This window comes from Sebastes umbrosus, chromosome 8 (assembly GCF_015220745.1).
Source record: "Sebastes umbrosus isolate fSebUmb1 chromosome 8, fSebUmb1.pri, whole genome shotgun sequence".
Lineage (NCBI taxonomy): Eukaryota > Metazoa > Chordata > Actinopteri > Perciformes > Sebastidae > Sebastes > Sebastes umbrosus.
The window spans coordinates 17,876,292-17,898,525 of NC_051276.1; the positions used below are offsets into that span (position 1 = coordinate 17,876,292).

At 40.7% G+C, this 22,234-nt stretch overlaps 1 protein-coding gene across 4 annotated transcripts in view; it reads right to left on the reverse strand.

Annotated features, from left to right (window-relative positions):
• LOC119492795 (EGF-like repeat and discoidin I-like domain-containing protein 3) overlaps window positions 1-21,755 on the reverse strand; it is a 126,127-nt gene extending 104,372 nt beyond the window's left edge. For 2 of the 4 annotated variants that reach the window (XM_037777549.1, XM_037777548.1), the window contains exon 1: window positions 21,389-21,755. In XM_037777549.1, the coding sequence (XP_037633477.1) occupies window positions 21,389-21,458 (70 nt within the window). In that variant the 5' untranslated portion in view covers window positions 21,459-21,755. The remainder of the gene's footprint in view (window positions 1-21,388) is intronic. The other 2 variants (XM_037777550.1, XM_037777553.1) reach the window with 2 other exon arrangements.
• Between the last annotated feature and the right edge of the window lie 479 nt (window positions 21,756-22,234).

Genomic DNA, 22,234 nt, shown 5'->3' on the forward strand with positions numbered 1-22,234 from the left:
GAAGAAGAAAGGGCAGGAAGCAGAAACAGCCGACTACAGCAGTACAAGAAGCCACGGAGAAAAAGCCTCCATATGAGGCAGCTCGCAACCATCTTAAAGGAACGGTTCACACCAAAATGAAAATGCTGTCATCATTACCTTCACCCTCATGCATGTAATCCACCAAAGTGTGTATGACCAATAAACAAAAGCAAATAAGCTCCCCGAGTGCTAAAGTGCACTGACCCCATTATGTTGCACAAGCTGTTTCCAGAAATTTGATGGCAATTTTCCGCCCCTTTTGGATCACAAACCTCTGTTTACTTCAATTATCTGAGATGGAACTATAAAGGTTAAGTCCTATTGTCTCTGAAAGGAAAGCTCTTTACGTGTTTTCACTGGAATGTGAGGATTTTATTTATTTATTTATTTATTTTCTCGTAAAACTGCTCTTTTAAGAAGGTAAACCAGGACCACTTTATCAGCTATAAACACACATGACTGCTGTCATGGGCTTTGGATGCACTTAACTCAAACACCTACCACAACTGCCATCTGTTTTAGAGGATTTATTTATCACTATAGTACTTGACACCTGCAGTATGATGCACAATACTCGGGTTATAGAGATTTGACAAAACTATGTTTTCATTCCTTTTCTTTCATCAATGCTGGCTTTAATGATAGTGCTGATATGGGTCACGTAGCTTTTATGTACTTTATTTCTTAAGCAACAAAAAGATAATTTTCTGGAAAAAATAATTGGATGTTAACTGAAGGTCATGGATTTGCAAAAGAAGGAGGTGTTTAAAGAAGCCCTGCTTTAAATCCAACTGAAGGGCCTCTGACAGTGGCTCATACAGATGTTCTGCAGAAAGAAGAACGAGCATTGGGAGCCACATGACTGTAAGTCAGCATAACGGACATGAACACTATCAGAGAAGCTGACAGGGTTCACGGAAAGACTGTAAAAAGCTTGTGCTTCAGAGCAACTCTTACGAAAATGAATTCCTCATATTTTGCGCGTTTTCCCACGAATATCCAACAACATGTCAATTTCTGCTCCAGTCTTTTCAAAATAAACCTCCGTCTTCACAGGAAACAACTTGGCAAGGTTTAGGCAAGAAAACTACTGAGGCTTCGTCCAAAATCCCATACTACGCACTACATACCCAATAGGTGTTCTATCGTTCAACATACTTTTGTGTGAATAAACAGTAATATGTATCTTTTCGGACACACTGGGCAGTAATTTACATCGTCACTACCTGAGAGCCACCTTGCCGATTGGAGACCTGCAACCATGGTAACTTGTGCCAACCTCATGGGATAAAAAAAAAAACGGTTTGTGAGAGTAAGTCTGAATTAATTTAAAATATATATTACGCCTAGCAAAGTGAAATCTTATACTTACAGTTAAACTGAAGCGTTATTGATGTTACAGAGCTGTCCGTCAACGTCTGTTATGAACGCTGTCGTCCCTATCGTATTGCATTGTGGGATATCTATGCCTCCGTAGTGTCCAGCGTTGCATACTGTAATATTTCACCGGAAATAGTATGAAATTCACATACTATTGGTTTCATACTGAGGTTTCGGACGTACTAAAAAATCTCATATACTGTTTTAGCGTACTAAATAGCATGTTAGTACGGAATTTCGAATGTGACCCAAGTTAGGCTTAGGAAAAGTTGTGGTTTGGGTTGAAATAACTCAGGAAGTGGCATAACATAAGTATGGAAATCAACGTTGACTTCTGGTTTCACACGGGGTATGAACACAGCCTGGGTGAAAGTCAGGTGTTTTTGACCAAACCATCCACCCCGACCTCCTCCCTTCGCCGCGTTTGTCACTCTTCCTGGTTCACAATTAGGTGACTTACATACAAATTGATTTTCTGGCATATATACGATTTACAGTGCATTACTTTTCATAGGTATAGCTACAAACAGTGTATGAGAAAAGCCTGTTGAGGGATAGAGCTTAGCAATGTGTTGATCATAGTTTGTGATTAGTTAAAATGTTATCACAACGCCCTCACTATGTGTACACATCTATTTATACTGTTATTCAAATCCAATTTTAAGCAAGGTATTTCTTAGGTTGAAAGAGAACAGCTGAAATAAAAGAAGCCATCAATCCACACCAAGCGATCCCTTCTTCCATTGTGTATCTTGTTGTTCGCCAAATGACAAAGAACCCAAACTTGAAAGAGTAAACTGGATCTTTGTTTCCTTGCCAAGTGTGTATCTGAAGCGTAATTTGTTCACATCAAAGCAGGGAAGAGAAAACCCTGACTCATTCCACTGTATTCCACATTGTTAGTGTAGAAAGGGAGGAGGGGTGAAACTCTCACTCCTCCTAATTGGATGTAATAGCTAGAGGGAATAGGCTCGCTTTGGCCTCGGGGAGGGGAAAGCGAGAAGAGAGACGATGTTTAGAGAGGGCTGAAAATGCTAAACATCCGTGGAAGAGTAGGAAGACAGACAGTGTGGTACTAGCAAGCTGAACACATACACAGCCTACTGTTCAGAAACAGCGCTATACAAAGGAGAAAAAAAAATGTAAATGCATAGTGGACTGGAATTAAAAGGCGCCAGAGAGTAGAGAGACTGAGAAAAAGCAGCACATCAAACAGATAAAATGCATATTGATAACAGGGAGCATGCTGGCCGCTAGGTCTATGAAAGCTTTTGGGAGGACCTCGTCCAGAGAGAACAGATCTAGGTCTGCGTTGCGGGGACATTTTGAAGATGAGAGAAACCTTTGGTGCTCCTGTGAAGTCAGTCAATTGCTGAGGGCAGTCCTTTAAACTTTTCCCCTCATTGAGTTAAACAGATTTCTACAGCTAGTGGAACTGAGGCCGATATTAGTATTGAGAGGTCCAATCAGTGATTTCCTCATTTCAAACAGGTCAAAATCTAACGGCTCGGTCAGACCAGTATTCATAAAAGGGGAAATTTTATATTGAATTAATTTCACCGCTGCGGAAAATGCCGCGATCGCATATTTTGCTTGTGGCTGCAAAATCAATCCGTGCAGCTGTTTTGTGGAGAGTTCAACTTTGGTGAACTTTGACATGTGAATTTGAGCCACTGACCAATTGCTGAAACTATCTTGACAACGCTGACCTTTGAGGAACCAGAGAGTCAAAAAATGGAAGAAACTATAATATTAGGTGTGTAGTATCATTCAATTGTATTTAACGATGCAACATTGGGAGTATAAACAGCTCCACAAGAGATGTGGCATGGTTTGCAGTCAGTCATGAGACAGGAGTGGATAGGACAAATATGCTCTCTTGGCCATTTAAGGCCCAGACCACACCAATATCAAAGAATTGTTGCGTCGCCTCAAGTTGCACTCGGACCCACCACTGAGACTACAGCCAACGGCCGAGTACCACGTACGTTCTGTGCCTGCGTGAGAGGAGATAACTCTCCATACCAGCAGGCAGCGGTAGTCTGCGTTCGTCATTCAAAAGAGGGCAAAAGACGGCAAATATACAAGCCGTTGTTATGATATATACATGAAACAAAGTGGCGTTTACTGACCATTTTCTCACCACTCTCACTCACCATTGAGCATCATTCCAGATGGCCATGTCGTTGTGAAAATATCTGTGTATTGGAATGATCAGATGAGATGAAGTTGAAAATTGAGAAGAGCCTTCTGTATGTGTCCTCTTGACTCTACTCGTTGGCTTGCATTCCTCACCAGAGTAATTTCTCTCACCGAGGGGCTCGCGATACGATACGCTAACCGTCTGCTGGAAACAGCTTCATCTTTGCTTTACAGACATGAGAGTGGTATTGATCTTCTCATCTAACTCTCAGCAAGAAAGCAATTAAGCGCATTTCCCAAAAAGTCAAACTATTTTTTCTGCAAGTAGTCAATGCCATTGATCTTCCAGCGCCATGTATTTTGACTGGATGCACAATACATTTTCAATTTCTAGTGTGAGCAGGCACTAACAGATTGATATGTCTGAATACGTATGCAATGTTACTCATTTAAAAAAAAAAAAAAGTTAATCTTTTTCATCTGTAGTTGGGCATGAAAGAAACTTTTGTTTCAGCTCCATTACCGCTCCCACCGCCATAGAACATGATGTAAGCCCTGGGAAAGCCTAACCAAAACCTACAGCAGTCATGGCCCAGAATCAGCACCCATAATAAGTATGGTGTGGTCGAGCATTGGTCACTGTGAGGTTAGAGGCTTCACCAACATAATCATCATCTCAAAGGCTTGCACACACAAAGTCTTCTCTTTGGAGTCCTTGACTCAAAAGCAACTTCTGTTGCCACAAAAGCCTCCAACCGTAGCACTCAAAGGAGTGGGAATCTTCCCAGCCAGAGGTATCCTACCCTCTTAGGTCTGGGTAAGCTCAAACCACTTTCTCTGAGAAATGCTTTTAATCGTTTGAGACCACCTCCACTGCTTCACTGACTTCATACTGGGAGTAAACCAAATTTACTTTTCAAACAGCTGAGATATATTCCCACAGGGGTCCTAAATTCCAAATAAGACTGTCAAGGCTACAGTGCATGGTGTGGTTAAGACCTAAACTGTGCTCGGAGAGAGAAAGACCTGAGCTGGGCTTGAAAGGAGGGGTTAAATAAAAACAAACAAATAGAAATGCCCAGCAAGCTTCTTTCTTTTCTTTAGTGTAAAGGTCTCCATCCTTGTTAGGAATAAGCCGGTCCCCCATTCTGCCCTCTATTGCTCTCATTACTGTGCATCCTGCCTCAGCCATCTCTAAGCCCTGCAGCAGTGCACAGAGGGCTTTCGTCTGAGGATAAGATCGATACCTCTCCTCATCATGGGCCAGGGGCAGCGATAATGCACTCAGCCAAGTGTCTGGAGGGTTCACCGGATTTTGCAGCAACCTGGGACCGAGGACTCAAGCTTTCTTCAGGTGAAACCGCCATGTACAGTATGGAATAAAAATGTGCAATGATTCCAAAACTATGCTGACATTTTAGATGCATTTTAAGATGTGGAAATATATATTAAGGATTATATTAACTCACATAAGGTGATTAAAAGGGATATTACGCAATGCTGCTATTATAAATCACCATCAGGTCAGATGTAGTAGCACCACCTAATATAAATGCAGGGTTAATAATTCACTGCCTGCATCATGCCCCTTTTATGAATGCCTCATTCATTTAGGAAACTGGAATTGGCAACCTTCGGCTCCAAACCTCCACGAGGCGAAGCCCAGATGGTCCGACCCCACAGATCCAACACGACACGATGTACCTGAGCATTTTTATTTCATATATAGCATCCTCCCGTGACACTGAAGGCTCAGTAATATATACTATCATCCAGGTCTAACACACCAAGCTAACCTCTGACCGCACTCAATATATTTATTTTATGTGATGTGTGATGGCCTCGGCAGGTAAGTGATAAAAACTGCTCGGAAGCAAGTTAACTGCTGGGAGTGTTTATTTTAGGTTTACTATCCCTTCAGGTCAATAGTAAAATTCAATTAATGATGATTTTATGACACTACTAATATTATTACATGGTTATTTTAACTCAATATCATGACAAAGTGTGTAAAAGACCCGTCTGTCCATCAGAGGATAGCGTGTCAGTGTCACGTTTTACCTCGCAGAGGCGTGAATATTACATGTGTGTATGAAGGTGCAGTAGCCTACCAGCAGGGGGCAACAAAACCACTCAGTTAGGTTTAGGCAAGAAAACCACTTAGGTTTAGGAAACATGTCATGTTAAAATTAGTATGTAAACCATGTAAAACATGTACAGAAACGACGTAATATCAGTACAGAAAACATGCCACAAACATCACTACAAAACACATGACAAATATCAACGCAACTTACAAAACACCGGTCTTGAATACCGGCCTCTGGTTGTAAGTCCTGTGTTTGTTGGACCCATCCACCTCTCCTCCCACCTTTCAGAGATAGTCTTTCTCCCTTTTATTCCACGTCACTAGCTCTAAGCGTAGCATTTACACGGAGATGCAGTCAGTGCAAATTACATGGCGTGACAATGACAGGCCTAAAGCCAGAACGACGTATTTATTACACAATTGGCAGGAATACAGAGTTAACAAATAAGATCATTGACAAAAGAAAGACCCAAACTATGAAATCAGTGGTTATATATAAAAGGAAGACAAGCTTAACATATATACATGCTTTTAAATTCTATTATGTACTATTCTTTTTTTAAGTTATTTTTAAAGATTTTAAAATCTCATGGTTACCCAAATAAATCTCCAAAAATAATTGTTGGTGTGTCTGAATCTCCGTCTGTTGTAAATCAGACTGGCAGAGAAACAAATACATCAAGGCCCTATGATGGATTGTGTTAATTAACATAATTCATATGCATCCTATTTCAGCTTCAGCTATAGCTCATAAAGACTTCACAGTATTCTTTTCAATAATGCCATTACATGGAGAGAGTAATGTCACTTTGGAAATGCAGTTTTCAGATCAGGTTTGTGTACTATTATCATTTATTATTGTTTACAGACATATTTAGCAGCATTGCTCGGGACTATCATGACATAACATACATGTACTTGTCAGTGCAAAACTATGTTGAACAAATCAAAGATTCTGAATGGTTTCTACCCTAAATAATGGTTGTCTCTTAAACCTTCTGTTCATATTTGTGCTTTCTTCCACTGACAAGCACTGCTGGGTCTTTCACTATCCATATAAACATATTATAGATGTATAGAAATTATGTATGCCCTGCTAAATGAGTTTCTGGGAAAACACACACTTTAAGTCTGAAGGGAGTGGTAATTATCAAATTCATTCAGTATTTCTGGTTGAATGGGAGCTACAGTATGATCGACCCCTCCTTCCTCCTAACATCCACTGGACAGCTGAGCTTGTGGCTCATTTCAGTTTTGCAACGTGCCTCTCTCCGTTCTCTCTGCCCCCCCACCCCCCTCGTTTCTCTGCACGCTCATTACATATGCCCTAGTTTACTCGTGAGCCAGGAGAGCCTCGCTAGCCTCATTACAAACTTGGAAACCTCCCATCTTTTGTACCTTTTTTCCCAGACAAGATCTCCCACATCCATGTTTGTATCCCAGTAGTGGCATAAAGTGATTCATCAAACATGTATAAAGATGTGGAGCTCACATCTCATCTGAATCTGCACAGCACCCGCTGAAGAGGAAGGTGTCTGTGATGGGAAGTGCTAGTGCAGATTAACAGGCGAGGAAAGAAAAAAGAAAAGAAAAAAATGGGCGAGGGGGAAAAAGCATTTTACTTGAAAACTGTGTCACTAATTCACAGGATTAATGCATATTCAACAGCACATGAAGGCATTTCTGTGACCCTGTTCGTTAAATGTTTACCTCATTAGCTCTCTTGTTGTCTTGATGTTTTCCATGTGGCATTTTGGATGAAAGGGAAATTATGCCACACAAACACACTCTGTGACTGAGCAGCTCTATGATTCAAAATTCACAAAGGATGCACTAGTACGGCAAATTCATGCGTGTGTGTGTGTGTATGTAGCAGGGAGATACAGATAGCTTCAAAGAACCAATCATAACTTTGATAAATCCAGGAAAAGCATTCAATTCAATATAATTTTCACATTATTATTACATGTTTCTTCATTTTGGGAAATATGCTTATTCGCTGTTTTACATTTAGCTGGACAACACTGTGGTAGCGACCTGTCAATCACAAAGGTAGCCACGTCCTAAAGCATACCCTGCTTTACGGTCTATTTGACTCTAAATGGGACCATAATTTACTAAATAAACATCATGCTGAATTGAACAAGACTTGAAACTAGCGATTGAGAACATAAACTCATGTTTACAATGTTTACTGGGGTAACAAAAAAAGTGAGAAGTATGGTCATTTTCTCATAGACTTCTATACAATAAGACCAGAGAAGTCGCCCCCTGCTGGCTATTAGAAAGAATGCAAGTTTAAGGCACTTCAGCACTTCACTTCTCAGACCCGGAGGTAGCCCAAGGTCAGACTGGCGATTTAAACTGTGAGAAATATTACAAGTGAAGCTGTATGTGATGTTGCTCTATTACACTGTATGCATGTTAGAAGTACATGAAGAAATAGCTACAAGATATCTTCTGATCCTTGGTCCACTCACACTTCACACCCGCTGGCCTAAGCTGTGCATTGTGTGTACTGGGAAAAGGCAGGCCTCGACAAATTGAATTTCTTCATCCTGCTTACTCCTTGGTCAGTGAATTTCATGTAGCAGGCGCTACTTCTTCCTCAAAGAGCCACAGTGTTGAGTGAGACAAGGCTCAATGTATACAGTAGCTTTAAGAGTGATGATGTACAGTCACGGTTATTAAAATGTTACACTGACGCTACTTTTCAGTGATTATTTTGTGTCTCTGAATAAATCAGTTCAGTGGAAATGAAGTAACTGATGTATAACTGGACGACAGAATCAAACACACAGGCATTAGACACAAACAGGCAAGCAGTGAGTGTGGACCCTGGGAAGATCAGCTGAATGCCATGGCGTCAGCTAATGGGGATTCTTTAAATAAACAAGCATGCATCTGCAAAATGAGCACATGGTCCATGATCAAACAAGTCCAATACACCGTGCAGGCAAAAGCTATGATTTTATTCATAGCATCAAGCCAAATCTTCACCCAGCTGCAGCAGCCACCTTAGAGCTATGGTTTGATGTGTTATAATTATAACTTAGAAGAAGACAGGGAGAGAGACAGAGTGAGATATCCCACAAAGATCCCTCTTCAATGCTTTGAACTTGGTTAAAAATACGCTCTGTGATTTAAACTTTTGAACCGCTAATTGAACTTGTCAGACTCTTCACAGCTTCAACACTAAGATACAGTACAAGATTTACACACATATATTGTTCACAGTGTACTTCAGTATGCCTGCAGTGGAGCACACCTATAGAGTACCTAGAACAACTGAGGCAGGTTCACACTTGTAAATATTTCATATCTCAAACAGTGTTGAATTATACAGAGACCACACTGTCCAACTACCTGGTTTAGAAGCAAAATATAAGACGGCACTCAACATGATGTCAGTGGAATTAGTTTGGATGTAGAACAGCAAAGTGTGAGCACTATTTCTTTAAATAAATGTTTTAATAAATTATAAATAAGGTCTAGACATCTGTGCAGTTCATGAATAAAGCTTAGGTGGTCCTTTTCAAATTAATGTTACAGCAAATGTCATTAAATGGCAATCCAAAGACAGCGTAGTAGTTAAAAATCTTTGCCTTTCATGTAACTGCTGGGTTATTACTGAATTAATGTCTTTTCTTCCTGTCTTTCCTTCTGAGTGCTGCACAATACGGTGACTGACTAATGCTGCATCTATTCATACAGCTTCCAGTATTATAATTTCACTCATCGTTTTAAAAAACACAAAGATGCATAATAATTAATTGATGGATTATGTGATAATGTATACTTAATTACTGCCTAATTGCCAGAAGGTGAGACTGTGTGTCTATCTCTGCTGGCCCTGTGACAGACAGCGTGTGCAGGATGTACCCGGCTTCAGGCTCTCGAGTCTTTAATGACACACACAAAGACAGGTGTATGGGGGTTCTATGAGGCGATCACACCTGCAGCAAACTTCTTAGTGCGTGTCACACGTTCAGAGTAGTTGTATCTTATCACCACCAGTGTGTCTGCTTTTCCTTGTGGGCTTTGCTGTCCACGGAGAGGAATCTTTCAGGAAACACACAAAACCAAACTGATAGCAGTGTTAAATTAAAGGGGAACACCACACAAATTCAGAATTCCAATATGTTTTTCCCATGGCCTAGTAAAGTTTAATCAATATGTGGGATGAGCTACTCTCTCTCAAAGCCAAAAACCATAAAGTCTCAAACTTGTATAGGGTATAAAGTTCCTCCATAGACAATGAATGGGAGACTGACTTTGTCTTTTTTTATACCCAAATGAGCTTTATTCTATTGTAGTGTTGACAGTTGTGAAACAGAAAATGTTCCCCTGGGTACTCTCAGTGTCATGTAGAACATCTCCCCCCTATTCATTGTCTATGGAGCATCTCCACAATTTATACCCTATGACATCACAAGTTTGAGTTTTAGCACTCTAGTTTTTGGATTTGGGAGAGAGTTGTTCATGGTTACTAGTATTTTTTGGACGGTCTTAGACCATAGGAATAACATGTATGAATTTTGAAAATGGGCATAGTTCCCCTTTAAATGTGTACCAAGAGATATTATTATCTTTTAATACAGTGGAATAATAAATAATCTTTTTTTTCCGTAATAAATCCACCCCATTCTTTTAACCGGTGTCCCTGTAAATAAACATTGACATAACCTATAGAAGTGGCTACAGCAACAATCAGCTTGTCCTCGGTTTGCTGAATAATGCCCATTGCTAAACCGCATCACTGCCCACTGGCATTAAGTTACATTCAACCTCTTCCTGTCACTGAGTCAGGGAGACCAGCGGCGCTTTGCCACTTTCTGTCTTTCAGTGCCCATCTGAGTGACTAAGGGCTGCCTTGTTGCTTGTTTTCGCTGCCTCAGACATGTTTCTATTTGTCAGGGCTTCTGTTGGCCTATAATTGCCCCTACACCCCTGAAAAGAAGATTTTGGAGAATAAAAGCAATCTAATCATCAGTTCCATACCTGTACTGAACAATTACCAAAACTGTGGAACTTGTTGCGACCCTTGCCCTTTTTTATAAGTGACGATGGACTGTGACTTTTCTAATGGGCTTTACTTTGATGTTTGAAGGTGAGTGGTTGCTGTTCATTGAACATTAAAGGCGATTTCCGTCCCCCACTCTCCTGCCTGGTATACAACATCCCCCAAGGGTAATCTAAAACATCTGGACTGGAGATATTCTACTTTAAAAAAATGCACTTATTAATGGATAGCATATACTTTATGCGGTTACCTCAAATAACCATTCTGAAAAGTACTTGGCGCTAGTCCAGGGCAGTTGGTTCATATCTGAGTTGAAGAATGCGCTTTCAGTTGGAATTTGGCATATAGAAATAGTAAATATCAAAAAAGATATCAGGAACATTTTTTTTTTTACATTTCTTTTAACAGACATACTCCTTCTTGTTCTCAATCACTCACCAAACACCCCCTTGTTGGCATTCAGCACAATTTAGAGTTAAAGCAGGCTGGCTGACATTATAAATAATGGGATGTTGTTTTTGTTTTTTGGCAAATGAGTGAAGTACGGATGCACATCCACACACTGTTAAAAAGCCAGAATTGCTGCCTAGACTTTGCGTGATGACATTTCTGGGTTAGCTCTCCCAGCTTCGAGCACACAAACCCACACAACTGCACACGCAGACACATGCACAGAAAAGAACAAGGCATCATCAGTACAGGTATTGACACAATCACATATAAGTGTATATAATTTAAAATACAGTAAACTACAGAGCTGATGAGTCTGGGAATGAGATGAAATGCACAAACAAATCCTAAAACAAGGCCTGTTTCTACTCATTATCTGGGTGAATGAGGAAAAAGAAAGAGATAATCAGTACGACCGATGGATGGAAAGGAAATATTTAAAGATGGATAGCACCTGGCACAATACAGTTTGAGATTTGAGCAATATCGTCAACCAGTGACTACTTTTTAGTTCATTTAGATGAACTCATTTAGATGTATTTTTTAGCTTCTGTGGCATTCATGCAAAAGAAGAAAAGGGTTAATGATTTGAGTTCCCTTTTTGACCCTGGCGGTGTGTAGACTGTAACACGGGGACTCATGAATAAGAATAAGAAGCCCACATCTCCTTAGGGCTTGTTGGAAGTAAGAACTTAAGCCACCTGCACCCATCTGATCTCAAATAAGTAGATTGGGCTTATTGAAAATGCAGTGGCGTACTGGAGCCCAACGGAGAGACTTTATCTGACCAAAGCAAAGCTCATTGCTTTAACTCCTCAATCTTATTTTGACTAAAGCAGGCTTAGCTTCAGTCTGAAGCATGCTCGTCCAATAAATACAAGCATGGATGTTGCAAGCTTTGGGTGTATTTGAAAAATTACCCCCCAAAATCTCCTCTCATTACAAACTTGAGACTGGATGGCCTACATACACCTGACATAAAAATGCCATAAAACTGAAAGCCTTACACACACACATTGTTATGAAAGAGTCTTTGAGAGATGGAAAACTATATAAATTACAAGCATAAAAGACATTTATATCTTCAAACACAGCAGATATTACAGTACTTCGCAAAAAAATGTGTCAGGAGCGGGCTTTTTGTGTAAAGATAAAACCTTCAAACATTCAAAGGTCTATGCGTCATTCATCCATCCATGTACAGGCTTTAAACTCTAAAAAATGACATTTCATTTTTAATCTCACTGTCTTAAAGCTTTGGTCTCACAATAGAGCTTAAACAGGCTGAGACTGCTCAGATTTACAGGCTGTTGCAGTTCTGCACTTAATCCAAAATAATTTATTCGGCTTATTGATCTGCTGTGGAAAGGTGGACTCTTTCACTCATGGTCGCCAATGATAATGAATGGCCGATGCTGTTCTGACACTCTCCTGACAAAAAACAGGGTGGGTCCAGAGCACTCAGTATCCTCTCCCACTACAATACAGAAGCTGTGCTTGGCTCGCATAAGGAATGCACTGATAATCCACCCTGATTTGATTACCTATTTGGGCTACTATCTATTTAACATTGTGTTTTCACCATGAGCACCAACCACAGGATGCTTGTCCTCAGACTTTGTATGGATGAGTTTGTCACCGCTCAATCTGACAGTAGAGCAAGGAGGAAGATACGGTTGGATGACACAATCCGTCGGAGACAACAATACAGTGAATATCATTGCCTCGTCCAAGAGCTACTGTTAGATGGAGCCTGGTTCCATTCACATGCAGTTTTAACCACTTTGTATTAAAATCACCAACTTAGGCCCTGATCAGTCAAAGCGTGTTTTGCAGGTGGAAAACGCGAGGCGCACCGCACTGCCTTTTTGTTGCCCGATCAGACAAGAGAGTTTTTTGCAGTTTGATGCATCTTTTTTATTCAATATGTTGCTAGGCAACCACCGAATGAGTACTAACGTTACCTTGTTACAAACCATGAAATGTACGCAACCCAAATAGGTAATAGTACAGTTTAAATTAATGAAAACAACTTACCTAAAATCTCAAGTACCGCAGTAATTTGCCTCCTGCTGTTGTCTGTTCAGATCATGGTATCTACAGTCATATAGCTCCAGGTATCCAGCCAAAGTCACCACAATGAGAAAAAACGCTGATGTCGTCGGGCGCTTTTCCGCTCTGAGTTGATTTTTTTTCAACCCGAGGCGTTCAGGGCGCTCCTGTAAAAACGCGAGGCGCACAGAGCGGATAAACGCAAGGCGATTATTAATGCAAAAGCAGCGCGCAAAGTGCTTCATTCTCATTGAAAACCTTTGCCTTATAGTATTTTTTTTCTGGTGGTGCACTGGAGGAAGTGGCGCGGTGTGAATGAATGAGAAAATGAAAATAATAACCGGTGATAATGGGGTACTTGTTATGTAAATGTAATATTACAGAAATCCTTTTAGTAACGTGTTACATTACTTCCTTACTGCTAAAAGTAATATGTTACAGTAACTCGTTACCCCAACACTGATGCTTGTCAGTGACTTTTGCATTCCTGCCTCCAAACTCCCTTCCTACACACACACACACATTAGCCGTTAGCCATTAGAGATATCTCCACAGAATGACTCACTTTTTGTGTAGAGGCAGGTGTTTAAAAACAAAAGAATTAAAAAGCAAAAGCGATTCATTTATACGGTAATTACAGGGCCTTTTTGTTGGTGCAGCTATTTAATTAATACTTAGGCTGTCAAAGTTGGAGCTTCTTGTTAAATTATATTGAAAAGACGGTAGAGTTGGCATGCACAGAGCTGATATGTAGGCTGTTTGTATTTGCAAATAACAGACAGACAGGCAGACAGATATAGGTGGGTGGGTGAAAGGAAAGTATGTGTGTATGTGTAACAAGAACGGAGAATGATGAAATTTGTGCTTTCCCATTTCATGTTGAAGCAAAAGAAGCGGAGTGAGGATAAGGAATGCAGCTTTAGGAACAAGGCCAGTCAAATTATTTGGACTACATTTCTCAGATTAAAGCTGCGTTCCATTCAAAGGCGGAGGTCGGAATTTCCCTTTTGAAATTTCCAACTTCCGACCTCCAAACGTCCCAGGTGCACGACGCCAAACAGAAAACACAGCTGACCGTGACAAACTGATGTTTCCTTGGCAAGTGTTCACACAATATAACTCTCAGCAGTTCAGCCTCCTTGCATATAGAAATGAAACTGAGGAGGAAAAATGAAGCATGACGCTTTCAGAGACCGGTTACTGCAACCAGAGCTACCTAGTAACATGGCGACGTATGTAGACATCAATTTACATGCAGAAAAGGTTTCACTATATGATGGTATGTATTACTTTAATTAAATACAACCAAATATACTTAACATTGCCTATTAGTTGATACATTTAGTAATTACGATGTGTGCTTCCATGGGTGCTCCCATTGTTGTGTCACGTCAGACAACTGCTTATTCGTGAAGTCGGGGTAGATGGATTTGCCCCCCAAGTATGAAACTCCATTGTACTTTTTCTAGTGGGATGTCGGAAATGTTCGAGTTCCAAGTCGTCTAGAACGAAGCATAAAAGCTTTAATCTAATTTGAGTTGTGATTTTTGGCTGGACCGCCGAGCGCCAACCCTTCAAATGCTAAAGTCTGTCAGTGAGTAACTGACTGAGTGAATGACTGACTGAGTGATGAAGTTACACGATTGGTCGGCCGAGTGTTGGAGTTTCATTGGCCGTTGCTCTGTCAAAATGAAAAGGCTGGGAACAGTCCTTTATGCAAATGAGCCCGTCCAGCGCGATGCGTCCGGCTCACGAAACTTGGACCAAGGTGTCAAACTAGGTGACCTAGTTCTAAAATGAAAAGAGATTCAGCACTGGCATAGCCTATTTCTTGCTTAAAATATTTTCAGAAGTAGATTTTGGCGGATTGTTTAGAGGGAATAACTACGATCAGGCCGCCATGTTGTTTCCTGTTTCAATCAGGTGCATTCCACGATATGGTACGTCACCGCTTGAATGGCCACTTATCCTCACCGGACCTGGTGTACATGTACTGCTGGATTTAACATTATAGACATGACCACTGATTATTTGTGTAACAATTTAGCCACAAATTCTCAGACTCACCTTGCACAGTCCAGACACATACACTCAGTTTTAACCGAGTCTTGTTTTATGCATATCATGTTTGATGATGCCAGGCTACTCTGCGGATGCTAGATAAGTCTAAACTAATGTTTTCTAATGTAATTAGCACAATGCACCCTGACCACCTCGAATGTTATTTTGATAAAAATATAAAGCTTCATTACAATGTAGTCTAATGCTTCTTATTGCAATAAGCATTATGAAGGCACTGCAGTGTTGACACTTTAATTGGACATAAACCCATGTTTGTGTTTGCATGTGAACTCATTGAGTTTAATCGGTAATTACTCTGCCCTCTATATTAAGCCAAAGCACACACACTGCGATAAATGTATATAATTAAATTATATAACAATATGAAAAAAAAAAAATGAGAATAATTTCAGCCATATTCCCCAGGTGCAGCTAGAAGCAAATGTATGTGAGTGAATACAAATGTGCTGTTCATCTTCTACACAGCTTATAGTCCTGGCTGAGTAACAGTGGAATGATTAGCTTTGAATTTCTGGTATCAAGATAAATTTCAAAGAATGTTCAATGTCAAGTTTAAAATGTAATTTCAACACCACATTAAAGTGGGTTTAAGTAAAGTGTCCATACTGATTTAGTCATTAAACCACCATTCTGCTACATATCACCATCCTTTAACAGTGAGGTTAACTACTGTGCAGTAATGATAAATACAGGGCTGCAACTAATGATTGTTTTCATGGTCGATTAATCTGTCGATTGTTTTCTCGATTAATTGATTAGTTGTTTGGTCTTTAAAATGTCAGGAAATGGTAAATATATCGATCAGTGTTTTCCCAAAGCCCAAGATGACGTCCTCAAATGTCTTGTTTTGTCCACAACTCAAAGATATTCAGTTTTCTGTCACAGAGGAGTAAAGAAACCAGAAAATATTCACATTTAAGAAGATGGAATCAGAGAATTTTAACTTTTTATTCTTAAATTACTCAAACCGATTAATTGATCATCAAAATAGTTGGTGATTACTTTATTAGTTGACAACTAATTGATTGATCATTGCAGCTCTAGTTGAATAGTACACTGTACTCTACTATACTGTATACATGCTATTGAACCTGTACCTGCTGCATGTTGCATGTTAAAAATGATTTGTCTAAACAACAATTTAAGGCCAACTGTAACATAAAATGACATTGTCTACTTCAGGCTACGTGTATTCTGTCTGGATGGCTTTTCACTTAATGTAATATTTCCTTTAAGTGAGTCAAGAGAGTAGCGAGCCTCACGAACAATCCCAAACAATGTGTTACAGCTCATTTCAAACAACATATCGTATAACTTCATTATCTGTAATGTTTTTTCCACACACACACTGTGAGCCTGCACTGTGGGCCAGCTCGTTCCTCCAAAAGTTGAGTCATTAATCGTGACCCAGTGGGATTACTTAAAACCAGCATGTGGTCTTCTGAACGCTCAAACTATGAAAGGATGTGCTGCCGCATGTTCTTAGCTGAAAAAAAAGTGAAGCAGGCCAACACTCGACATGAAATGACACTACAAACGCAACACTCATATAATCTCTTTACTGTTTCAGAGGGCCTTTTCTGCGGGTCTGAATTTTGACAGTGGCATTAATAGAACGCTAAGACTATCGCTGCTTATGGCAGCCATCATAATGTTACACGCTGCTTTTAGTAAATGTTGGACCTTAAACATGTCTGGGAACATTCAGAATCAATGTTTCCAGAGTTGTGTGAATAGAAACATCAGACATTGATTTAAGGATTAGGGAAAAAGTCTTGTGTGAAAAGAAGCTATTTTTTACTGCAGATCGGTCTTTGTGTTTGTCTTTTTTCACACTGTTCCTTTTCACTGTCTGATGTACAATTGCAGAGTTGATAAGCCGCAAGTCACCTTGAAAATCTAGAACTGGGCCTGAAGCACAGTACGCCACCGCCAACGCCAATATTTTAGCTGAGTGAGACACTTATGACTAGTCAGTTGAGTCAAGGGTGTGTTGGTTCAAACAACTTATTTTACCATTGTGCTGCCCATTCTTATCTCAGGGCCTTATTAGAGTTCTTTGGTAAGCAATAACTCCGCGTGTGTCCTTGCAACCTCTGTAACCGTCCCTCTAGTGCCCTCACAATAAGTCAAGCATGAAATGTAGGCAGGACACCACAGGCAAAGACAAATAGCTCCGCATCCATTAACTTGTCAGCAGAGGAGTCAAATGAACTCTCATTTCGATTATTAATGGGATTAAAGAGCATCTGCACTGACAATGAATAGCCCAATCAAGTCCCACAAACATGTAGAAATAAAGACAGTAGCCAATGTCTTTACAGCAGCAAGAGAAAGATTGATCCCTATGTTCCGATAACCCACATCTAATTTCATTGTGTGTGGGTTGTCGTCCAATGAGCTGCTTTCATTCCTTTGGTTATCACGGCCGCTGATCTGACAGAGGTCTGACCTCTCTCGGCTGATTGAAGACGGTGCCATTTAAAACAAGAGTGAAGGGCACTGTAGAGGGGGGTTGCCAGTCTTTGTTATTAAAAGTCACCTATACATCCACCGTGACCTTCAGTGGCCAGTAAATGTAATGAGCTTTTAGATAGGTCGCTATCGTCTGCATGCATTTAAGGAGATCATCTTCTGTTAATATTCCCAACTGTTTGCAAACACAAGCTCTATTTTTTATTTCTGCACTGGGGCAGCTCACTTAAAAGCATTTAATTCAAAGTAAACCAAGGATAATTCAACAATAAACTTAGTGATGTGTATTGTCTCCAAGGGTGAGAAAGCTAATTATGAAAGGAATTTTGAAGACAAGACCAATACTAGTGCTGCAACAAATGATTATTTCTATTTTCCTGATTAATCGTTTTGTCTATAAAATGTCAGAGAAAGGTGCCTGCTAATAATTCCCCAAAGCACAAGATAATATATTCAGATTGCTTGTTTTATTTGACCAAAAGCCAAAAATATTCATTTTGCAACCAGATATGACACAGGAAAGCAGCAAATCATCACATTTGAGAAGCTTTAACCACTAAATATTTGGAAAATGTGCTTAAAAAATGACAAAGGATTAATCAATTATCAAAACAGCTATTGATAAATTGTCTGTTGTTTGACAATTAATCAACTAATTGCTGCAGCTCTTGCCAATCCTGCACTGCTGCAGTGATTTGTTTACAAATCTAAGGTAATATATATTTGCAGTGATCAATACATCATATAACTCATGACAATTATAGCCCACTGTGCATATAGTGTAGTAAAATAATGTATCCGGGGATATGTGAGTGAGTCATGGTACATGTCCACAGCCTCCGTCCTTTCCACACTTGCCATTCATTGTCTATGTAAGCAGCCGTCCAATGCATTCTGGTAGCGTGGTGGCGCGATTGGAGAGACGGGGCGTCACGTTGGCTGCAACTCATTTGCATAAAGTTGAGATCTAGGTTACTTTATGCAAATCAGGGGCATCCGGCACGACTCGACACCTCTGGAAACTCCCGAGAAACTTTTAAACTAACAGTCGATCTAAAATAAAGACAGATTCAGCAACTGCATGGCTTATTTCTCCCATAAAATGTTTTCAGAAATACATTTCGGTGAACTATTTTCGTGATATAAGAGAAGAAAGTTACTAAACAAGCCGCAATGTTGGTTCCGGTTTGAAAGCTGGGAGCAACAGCCCACAAGGGAGAGCGTTCATCCAATCAGGAGCCTTGTGTCTATAGTGGCATCCCATCAGACGTCCAATACTGGGAAGCGAGGCGATCCCTCACGATAAAAAAACACCCCTGTGGACATGAACCATCAGTCTGTACTGTGCTGTAGGTGTTCCATGGCCCCCATGATATCTCAAGCAGTATTAAGTTGCATCCAGCCTGTTTCTCCGAAAATGTACCAGATGCCATTCCTGCACAGCGAGGAAGTAGCCTTCTGTCAGTCTTTCCCTCAAGTTTTAAACCGAGCAAAATCTACAGTCTGTGAGCGTGACGTTCAGGCCAATCCAAACCCACAATCACAATGTTTCTACATCAGCGCACGGTGTTTGACAAACTTCTTCAACTGTGCTAAGTGAGTTGAAATCTTTGAGCGAAATGAACAGTGACCAACAATATTAACAATAATCATGATTCACCAATAGCAGGCAATCTCATCACCCCTCCAGATGGCTGTCCATTTGCCTAAAAGGCTCTAATTGCGCAGCCATTATAACAAGACTGAGACTGAGAGATGCATAAAATGCATTCAAACTCAGACTCTCTGAACAAGCACAAAAGCATCTTACATACAGAGAGGGCCCACTGGTGCAGTCATGTGCTTTGTCCAGGCGGACAGGCTGGATCTCAAACAATGTGTGAGAGTCAGCACCAGTAACCAACCAGAGGAAGTGATGTATTGCACAGTGACTTGGAACAATGCAGCCTGTTTTACCTGAAGGCAAACGTTTCTACCCCATCAATTTGTCTCAGCGGACAGAGGCGCCCTGTGACACCCACAATAGAGTGTTTGTTAGCAGCTGCCTCTGAAGACACCTGCTACCTTTGAGCAAGCACTAAAGGTTAGTAGCTTTTGTACAATAGAAAACAATTTATATCCATCCGGATGCATTCTTTATGATGGGGAGTTCGAATGCTGTTGGACCTTTGGAGCTCCGTCCAGTCCGACAGTCCAGAGCAGTTATGTTGCTAAAATAGCTGCCAGGTGTTACCAAGGATGCTCACACACACAGATCAAATACTGTTAACAGCCTCCATCCACCGCCGTCTCCTCCTCAAACCAACTCCTCGCTGTGAATGGGGTTACAAGCTGGAAACAGATGGGCAAAAAATCCCTTTACAATACTGCAAATCTAACTGGGATGAGATTAATTGAGGGATACGTTCAGGGTGTATTTTTAACTCGCTGAGCCTCGAAACAAGTCGACCCATGGGCACCACAGCTCCCTGCTTCTCCTCTGCATCCATTATGCCAGCTATAGCCTACCAGGGAGTATTATGTCTTGCAGCGGCTGATTTGGAGTTGACACTGCGAGGCTTAGGGAGCCTTAGAAACTCTGCTAAAGGCACTCTCCTGGTGTAGAGACTGAGGTCTGTCTGACATGTGTGGCTCCTGAGGCGAGCATGTTGCTAAATGAATAGAGGCAGGACGGCTGGCTGGCATGACCCACTTCCATAAGGGCTCCACTGCTTCTTTCTTTACACACATCCCACAGGTATACTGTACTGGAACATATATACAGCGGGAGAGCTAAGAGCTTGAATATTCCTATCACCAGAAACTGGAGGGGGCAAAGGAGAGGAGGGGGTGTGTGTGAAATGATCTGAATGCTGATCCAGTCGGTCAGGTGAATATATATGCCTTCAACAATCTCCTCTCTCTACATAAACTGTCTGACAGTTCTGGCAAGACTGCACATTACACTTGCTATGCACAGCTGACCTTCTCCTGGTGTCATCTTAGTCAATAATGGTGCCTTGATACAACTAACACAGGAGGCTCTCTTTGCCTCTAAGTGATAGCATCTGGGTCTGCCTAAAAAGACCACATTTTGGACACATCTTTCTATCTCTTTTTTTTTTTTAATTCAGTTTGTTAAAGAGGGAAAAGTGACGTCCTTTTTGGGGGCTTTATCTGGACACAGCAGAGCTCTTTTTTTTTTTATCCTCTGGAAGCAAACAGCTGAAAATCATCATCATGTGAGGGCGCACAAATCTACTGGAGCAGTGCACGTTTCTACCTTAGAATGTGCGCGCCTGATGCACTGATGACTGATTTGGCACCCTTATTACGCACGGATAACACATTGATTCTTCTGTTCGATCGACTCAAACAAGTGTCCTTTAAAAAACACAAGCAAACCAATTAAACCAACGAGTCGTGCACACAGATTAGTATAGTTTTCTGTTGCCAAACCGTGTTGACAGGCTGCTGGTATATTCCGCAAACAACCGCAGGCTCTCTCCAGAAACGCACATTACATTTTTTTTTGCACATTACATCATGTGAGGCTTAATCGGATTCACTTCAAATATGTAAAGATGCTCCGATCGCTGGTGATCAGTTTGGTAGTGGTTCTCCCACGGTTAAAGGGCTTAGTCGTGTTCAAATGTTTTTGGACAACGATGATGACACTTTATTATGACACTCACCGTTCACATGCTGCGGGACAGCTGTGCCCAGACACAGCGAGAGGATGGAGAGGAGTAGCGGTCCCATCATCCTCTCACGAGAATAAACACGTCTGCTGACTGCCAAGGTTACCGGAGGAGGTGTGGTGGTACAAAAATGGAGCAAAAAGTTGTTCCTCCGTCGCTCTCACTGGGCTGTAGGATCGCCTTGGGAGCTGTTAGGTCCTCTCAGGTAAAGTCCTCCTCTGGGATAAAGTGTGCAGAGAGATGGATCTCGTCACCTGGGCTGTTTCCGTGCAGGAACAAGTGCCTGCCTGGTTCCACTGCTGCTGCTGCTGCTCCTACCGCAGTGGTGCGATGTAGTGGAGAGAGCGCTCCTCACTGCTGCCGGACAGCTGCCGTCAAGCCTCCTAGAGTCACATAAATCACCTGTTCCGGACCGGACTTCCAAAATAAAACCTCTCAATTAATTCATTTTGATTAAAAAAATATACTGCATTGGATTCCTCATCATGCAAAAAAAAAGGTTATTTGTGTTTTACGGACATTATTTTATTATTATTATTTATTATTTATTTTATTTATCGCATGAATTGCAATGTTTTAGAGTCATTATATAATTACACCGTTCATGTCAACCAAAATGTGAAGAAATCAGTTTTCTTTTTTTGATAAATAATTTAGTCGTTACCATAATATACCCCCTAAATGTGCTAAATTCATAAATTGCCAAGCTTATAAGCTCTAATGACTTTTTAAAATATTTTAATGAAAATAAAACATTTGATTCATTATTTTGTCGACTGTGTTACAGACAAAATGTCATATAAAACGTGAACAAGGTACTACACATTTGATAACACATTT